Source organism: Bison bison, unplaced genomic scaffold (genome assembly GCF_000754665.1).
Source record: "Bison bison bison isolate TAMUID 2011002044 unplaced genomic scaffold, Bison_UMD1.0 scf7180017864062, whole genome shotgun sequence".
Taxonomy (NCBI): domain Eukaryota; kingdom Metazoa; phylum Chordata; class Mammalia; order Artiodactyla; family Bovidae; genus Bison; species Bison bison.
This window is the reverse complement of record NW_011494634.1, coordinates 22,068-30,077: the sequence shown is the minus strand read 5'-3', so window position 1 is coordinate 30,077 and position 8,010 is coordinate 22,068. Positions and strand designations below refer to the sequence as shown.

At 32.4% G+C, this 8,010-nt stretch overlaps 1 protein-coding gene across 1 annotated transcript; it reads right to left on the bottom strand.

The window, feature by feature from the left end:
• Nucleotides 1-6,522: 6,522 nt before the first annotated feature.
• LOC104985874 (olfactory receptor 6C1-like) lies at nt 6,523-7,461 on the bottom strand. Its single transcript, XM_010836269.1, has one exon. The coding sequence runs from the start codon at nt 7,459-7,461 to the stop codon at nt 6,523-6,525; it is 939 nt and encodes a 312-aa protein (XP_010834571.1).
• Nucleotides 7,462-8,010: the final 549 nt, after the last annotated feature.

Below are 8,010 nucleotides of genomic sequence, written 5' to 3'. Positions count from 1 at the left end.
GACCAATATCATCATCATTTCTAAAGCATTCTTTCTAATTCATGCCAATATTGTTTTCTTTTAATACCTTATTTACAATTTTTCTTAAAATGTATTTGTGGGTCATGTTTTATATAATAGTTCTCTTATTCTAAATCTAACAGGAAAAGTTAGGAAATCTTTATATGAGTCATATTATTCAGAGATGATAAATGAATTTGATACTTTTTGCTTTGTCTAGTTTATGCAAGTCCTTGCAGTTTTGTTGGGATAATCCTATAAAGCATACATCATTTTTTGTCAGGTATTAGAAAACACTGCCATCTAAAAGAGAAGTGGATGATCTTAATTCCATCATAAGATATAAATGAAACTTAAAAGAATAAAGTAACAACACCTTTTATGGAACAAGAAATCAATTCACGATTTTCTTAGCAAATAAAATAAACTTTAAAATATTTAATGATTAGATAATTTAATTACCAGCTTTATTTTTTTTATTTAATTTTATTTTTAATCTTTACAATATGATATTGGTTTTGCAAATTGGGGTTTATGAATGTAATTATCAACATGAATAGGTTATAGGTATTAGATATTATTTACAAGAAAATATAATTATTTTATATATTAAATATCATTCACTTAATGGTTTATCTGATAATTCCTTTGAAATCATTAATGTTTGACATTCTCTAAGATTTTCTATGCATATATATATAGAAAATTTATATATATACAAGACTGTGTATGTTTTTGAGCTTAAAAGGATATGCAGTATTTATCAATTTTTTATTTTGCATTGAAGCACGAACTGAAAAATAACTACTTGCCTCAGATAGTAGCAGCTCCATTACCCAGACTTCAGCCCAGTACATTTTCCATTTGAACAACGTTGCTTCTCAGCTATTAAACTTTATGAACAACTGTTTTATTCCCTTGGAGTTCTATCCCATATTTATCTTTTACATGAGGTGACTAATCCAAAAGGATATTCCAGAAATGTAGAGGAAAACCTCTCCTATTAATCCAAAGCCATTCAGCTGATTCCCAGCTCCACTGGATGTATTATCATTCTGCATATCTGGTTTGCTAAAATCATAATAGCTCCCTTATCTTATTTTAGATATTCACATTTCTGCTGTGAATAATAGAAGATAAATCATCGCTACTCTGCCAGACACTAGTAAACATCACACGAATCATATTTGATTATTTTTTATCTATTTTATGATGATTCATGAAAAATAAAAATGGAATATCAAAAACCTTAAGAAGATATGGAACTTCTATCATCCTCTTCAATAATGTTGGTCTAGAATTTTAAAGGAGCAATATTTAAAGTGAGAACTGCAAGTGACATGGCAACGTGGGGTATTATGAATGTAGATTCTTAAACTAGGATCTGGCAATTAGTTGCACTAAATGCTCAAATATTCAAGTTTAGCTGTTGTGACCTATGAAGAGAGACCTGTGTTGATCTCCTGGGAACAAAGGCCAGGCAACAGCTGTGCTATGACGTGGAACGTCAGGGATTTCTGGAAGCTACCATTGGTGTGCTCAGAGCCTCCTGACTCTCTTCTATAGTGAATCTCTCTTGGGAATGTTTATGTTTATCCCACAGAAGAGTTAATGAGGACTTCTACAAAATAATACTTTTTTCATTTATCACAATTATTTACTATTTTTGAGTAATAAAATAGATGGTGAAATCTTACAAAAATAGCACTCAATCTACTTTAGTTTTAGTCATATTCTTGGCATATGAAAGTTTTCTACATATACACTTCATTACTTATCCTTAGACTTCATTATTGTTGGAGCTTCTTTCATAATTCTAAGTTATATAAGAACTTTATTAAATATTAAGAGTAACAAGGGAAAAATAACATACAAGGGAACTTCCATCAGGTTATCCACTGACTTTTTAACAGAAACTCTACAAGCCAGAAGGGAATGACATGATATATTTAAAGTGATGAAAAGAGAAGAACCTACAATCAAGAATACTCTACCCAGCAAGCCTCATTCAGATTTGATGGAGAAATCAAAAGATTTCCAGATAAACAAAAATTGAAAGAATTCAGCACCACCAAACCAGTTTTACAACAAATGCTAAAGGAACTTCTCTAAGCAGGAAACAAGACAAGGAAAAGACCTACAAAAAATAAACCCAAAACAATTAAGAAAATGATAATAGGATGATACATATTGATAATCACCTTAAATGTAAATGAGTCAAATGCATCAACCAAAAGACATAGACTGACTGGGTGGATGAAAACCTGTGCATGTATGTACTTCCAAATACTATATCTCTCTGCTTAACCTCCCAAACAGTATGGAATCATTTTATATTAATAGGTTCCTGCATTGATCTTTAAATGCTCTCTGGCTAATGATTGTGAAAATTGAAAAACATATTTTACTATTGTGATTATGTAACTATTACTCCTTAATATCATTGTATCATGATTGGTCAACAATAGAATTCTATATCATCAACACTAACATTTAATAGGAAAGCCTATAATCACCTTTTAAAATAAAGACGCATATCTGAAATGTCTTGGAATGTTTTGAAAAATACAAATGCCCAGGTATTGCTTTTTTCCTCCAAAGCTCCAGATACGTTTCTAAGAAGCAGCCATGTTTAAGAAGAACTGGACCACAGGATGATCTTTTACTTTTATTTAGTTGGTTTCACTTTTTCTATTTGATATTCAGTGCTCCCATCTCATTTAGCTTTGTTTTCAGATTTCTCCATCTCTTCTACTTTTTTTATGTCCTTTTCTCAAGCTTTTATCAAGCATAGTAGAACAGTTTTCATATACATATATATACATAATATTTGTAGGGTATATATATATATCTCTCTTAGAAAATTTATGAATTTTTTCCTAAATAAAAAATCTGACATTTTGATTCAACTTGACTTCATATTAATAAAATTCTATATTTTTAATTATAAAAATAGATATAAAACAAGCAACAAAGTTTTATTATATCACACAGGGAACTATAAACAATATCGTGTAATAAACTATAATGGAAAATAATTTGAAAAATAATATATGTGTATATGTGTAACTAAATTACCTGGCTATGTACCTGAAACACTGTAAGTCAACTATACTTCAATAAAGTACATATGCTAAGAAATTTTAAAAAAGAAATGGAGCTTTATGGTACTCAAGGATGAGATTCTGCAAAGTATTTTAAGATCACTATAGAAAATTATTCTACACTATAAAGTCTTTTAAGCATGTAAAAGACTATGTAAATAATCAATAACATGTCACAGACCATAACAATGTTTACTGAGCTTAGAAAAAGATTAGAAACTCATATAAATATATATATATATATAAATTCTTTACATTTTTAATAGTACTTCTGATAATAATGAGAAGGAGAAAAAGAAAGAGGAGGGTAGAGATAATTTTTTTTTCAGCAATGACTATAGTCTGGGATAACCCAGAGGGATTGTATGGGGAGGGAGATGGGAGGGGGGTTCAGAATTGGGAACACGTGTACACCCATGGCGGATTCATGTTGATGTATGGCAAAACCAATACAATATTGTAAAGTAATTAGCCACTAATTAAAATAAATAACTTAAAAAAATCTATAGTCCAGACCTAAATCCCAGGGACGGGGGAGCCTGCTGGGCTGCCATCTATGGGGTCGCACAGAGTCAGACACGACTGAAGCGACTTAGCAGCAGCCACAGCAGCAGCAGACCTATTTTAATTGTTTTCTTCATATTGCCACTTCGAATCCTGCCAACAGCTTTATGAGGTACCTGTAAATGTTATTCTCTTGCAGAAATATTTATCTTATCTTTTTCTCTGAAAATATTTTATAAGATTGTTGCCCAATTGGTCAAAGTTTATGGGAAATTTTAAGACAGCAAGTGGATAGACTATCTATAGCCTATTGGGCAATTTTGGCTCATGAACTATTTTTATTAAAAGCTTTATTAGACATGCTTTAGGCCTTTCATTTACATGTTGTTCATAGCTGCATCCACACTACAGAGAGGGACAGTTAGTTACCTCAAGGACTCATGGTCTACAAATTCTAAATTATTAATATATGACCCTTTTATAGAAAAAGTATGTCTTGACTGGTGATATTGATAATCAAAATGCTCATACAGATTGCAAACATTTATAATAACCACTAAGGAATTTGCATAGTGTTATGTACAGAGCTGTATTATCTGATAATATCAACATAAACTCTCTCATATCTTTTGCAATAATTTTACAGTTCTTTTAATTACCAGAACTACACCTATCTACAGTCTATGGTATAATTTTTTTTTGAGTTATTAAGAAGTCACAGTTATCAATCAAGTCTAACTTCAGTATTTTCAAGTTTCCAATTAAGCTTAGAAATTATAAATGTCCAACATGAGGGGAAGAAAAAGTAACTGCATGATTCCCTACAGTGTGGAAATCTCCTCAGTATGGTTTATAAGTTATTTTCTTTGTGTTTCAGCAAATGATGTATCTAAGACTCTCAACTGAGTATAGTACAAGAATATCAAAACTTAGTTCAATAAATTATGATTACAGTCTTTCTATAATAATGGTTTAAAAGTGTAGGATGATTTTGAGCACTCTCCATTATTATTTCAGTTTTTGACTTCATGGAAAACAGAAAAAAATGTTCAGGGCCAGAATTGTATGATCTTGTACAATTGTTCATATAAATTCTAATCAGTACATTTTCCATATGATATCATACTCTACTGCTTAAAATAAGCATTTTTAACAAGAAAATCTCAGTTTTGTGTATAGTAAAACTTTGGTACTGTTAGTTTCTCTAATACTGATTAGGCATATCACTTAAAGAGACAATTAAAAGAATTGTATGTATAAGCTATTATCTCAAAATAGCCACAGATATGAGAAAGTTATTAAAAAAAAACTTAGTTATTGATTATCAAAAGACCAGCTTAACATCAAGCATTTATTTAAATATACAACTGACCATAGCAAATGTAGTCATATTTGGTATCCAGCAACTACAAATTGGCAATTGGCATGGGTACTTCTCATATAACCTCTAAAAGGATTAAATCATGTGCTGCTGCAACTGCTGACCTTCAACACTCCCTGAAGGAGTGAGGGTAGAGAGAAGAAATGAGGCACCCTCTGCTCCAGGAAAACTGCCAAGACAGGTCTTCAGATAGTTAGATACACTCAGGAGCTGATTTTATGAGCCCAATTCTTGTATCTCCTCATATCTAGAAAAGTACTAAAATTCTTCATGGTGCAAATTGTTTCTCATGACTGGCAGAAGCTTCATAAGACCAGGAGAAATTCTAAAATAAATGTGTGCTTAACTGTATACCAAAATTACACATACACTATCTTTCCCCCGTACCTCTTTGGAACAGTTTCTCAGAGTTATTTGAGACACTGTCTCCTGGGCTGCTCATATTGCCCACCTAAAAACTTAACACACAGCTCTCAAGTTTTTAAGTTGCCAGTTTCTTCAGGCTTCTTAAAAGAATAGTTATTATATATATGTTAAAATTGGCATTTCCCCAAAGCAGGATCTATATCATAATTTTCCCTAAGCAACTATTCATTATAATAGTTTTTTGAATTGAAGAATAATATAGTGATGTTTGAATGGCATCATCAACTCAATGGACATGAGTTTGAACAAATTCCAGGAGATAGTAAGGAACAGGGAAACCTGGGTGCAGTCTTCTGCACCCGGGGAGTCTGCAGTCCATGGGGTCGCAAAGAGTTGGACATGACTGAGTGACTGAACAACAGCACAGAAAATGTTAAACTCCATAATGGGAAACGTTTTTTGATTTCTCAAGAAAATGTAATTACATTTTTCTTTTAGTTGTACTGTTTTTCACATAGTTACAAAGTAGGCCACAGTATGAATAGGAGGTTGTGTGCAAGATTCTAATAAGACTGTCGGATTATGTTTATAGTCTCTGTGTACTAAATTAAAAATAAGATTAAATATGATTTAATATGCATTTAATTTCTAGAAAACCTGATTTCTGGTGAGATTGTAAAACACTATTCTCTCTTGTGAGCACCTGTTCAGCCTCTTTCTGACTTTAATTTTCTAAAAATTAGTGTGAAATAATGAAATTAATTTATATAAAAAAAACTAATTTTTCTATTACCATAAAAAAAATGTTTCAAAGAAGGAAATAAAATCACTCCCATAGTTACAGACTAGAAAAACCAGCCCTAAAGGAAGAAAAGTACATGAGAAAAGGATTGCAAATTGAATGGAAAAAAACTGTATACTGTATAAGCATATATTTGTGTATATGATGTGTGTATATATATATATATGAAGAATTCAAGTTTAAATGGCAAGAAGAAAATATACATATGCAAATATCCTTGATAAACTGCTGGCAATAAAAATATGAATGATTAAAAATGAATCTAAGGAGGCTGTGTGAATATTAAGAGGTTTTGAAATTCCTAGATTTTCATTTAATTGCTTTTCATCATATGGGTCTAATTCATAAAACAGGACTTTTATTTTTCATTTACTTGAGAAAAATACAGTCTTCCTTGCTGTGTCCATGAAGGCTCGCTTGACTTGCTGATTCCTTAGGGTATAGATAAAGGGGTTCAGCATGGGAGCTATGGAGGTGTTTAGCACAGCCACCCCCTTGCTCGAAGACACTCTGTCCTTTGCTGATGGATTCATATACATGAAAATGCAGCTGCCATAAGAGATGGAGATGACAATCATGTGGGAAGAACAGGTGGAAAAGGCCTTTGTCCTCTGAGTGGTAAAAGGGATCCTCAAAATTGTTCTGATGATATATGTGTAGGACAGAATTATTAATGCTAAAGTGAACAAGAGAATAAACACAGCACAGGAAAACCCTACTATCTCTAGAAATTTGGTGTCTGAACAAGAAAGGTATAATAAAGGGAAATAATCACAACTAAAATGGTCAATAACATTGGACTTACAATAATCAAGCTGTAGGAAGAGCATTACTAATGGGAATATGATTAAGAACGAAGTCAGCCAAGATGCCAAGACAAGCAGTGTGCAGACTTTGTGATTCATGATAGTCAAGTAATGCAGCGGTTTGCAGATGGCAATGTAACGGTCATAGGACGTGGCAGCCAGAAGATAAAACTCAGTGACTCCCAAGAAAATGAAAAAAAATAACTGAGCCATACAATCATTAAAAGGGATGGTTTTATCTCCTGTAATAATGGTGGCCAGGAACTTGGGTATACTGACAGTTGTGAATGAAATTTCTAATAAGGAGAAATTTCTGAGGAAGAAATACATGGGGGTTTGGAGGTGGGCATCCAGCAGGGTCAGGGTGATAATGGTCAAGTTCCCAGTGATGCTGAGCATGTAGGTGATGAGCAGAAAGATAAAGCTCACAACCTGAAGTTGTGGGTCATCTGACAGTCCCAGGAGGATAAACTCTGTTATTTCTGTGTAGTTTCTCATTTTTTCTTCTTCTTCTTTTGAGTAACCTCCAGGAGAAAACAGAAACAGAAGACACAGAAAAGGGGATTATCCATGTATAGCACTGGGATTTGGCTCTGAAAGGAAACCTATTATGCCCTGCTAACATAATTCAGGAGATTGTTTAAAAGTTAATGAAATAGATAACTTGTTTTGAAGTAAGTTTTTATGACATGTCAGATTTGTGTTTCACATAGAATGTTACTTTATAAAATCTCTAGTTTACAAATTGGCATCAGGCTAAAAATATTTTTAAAAATCTTATAAAAACAATATATCCTTCACATGAAAAGCAAGGATTAAAATCTATGTTTTTCTCAAACCTAGGAAATACAGGAGGAGAAAAGCTACCTCTTGACTCTTTAAAAGTGTCTCCACAGGATCCCCTCTTATCGGGATACTCTGTGTCTTTTCTTCAACCTCCATAAATCATCCTATCCTAATGTCTGTCACCTCGTTTCTCGTATAATGATTGTTTCCTAGTGTAATATAGAAAAGCCAAATGTGTCAGGAAAAAGGCCATTCAGTGCA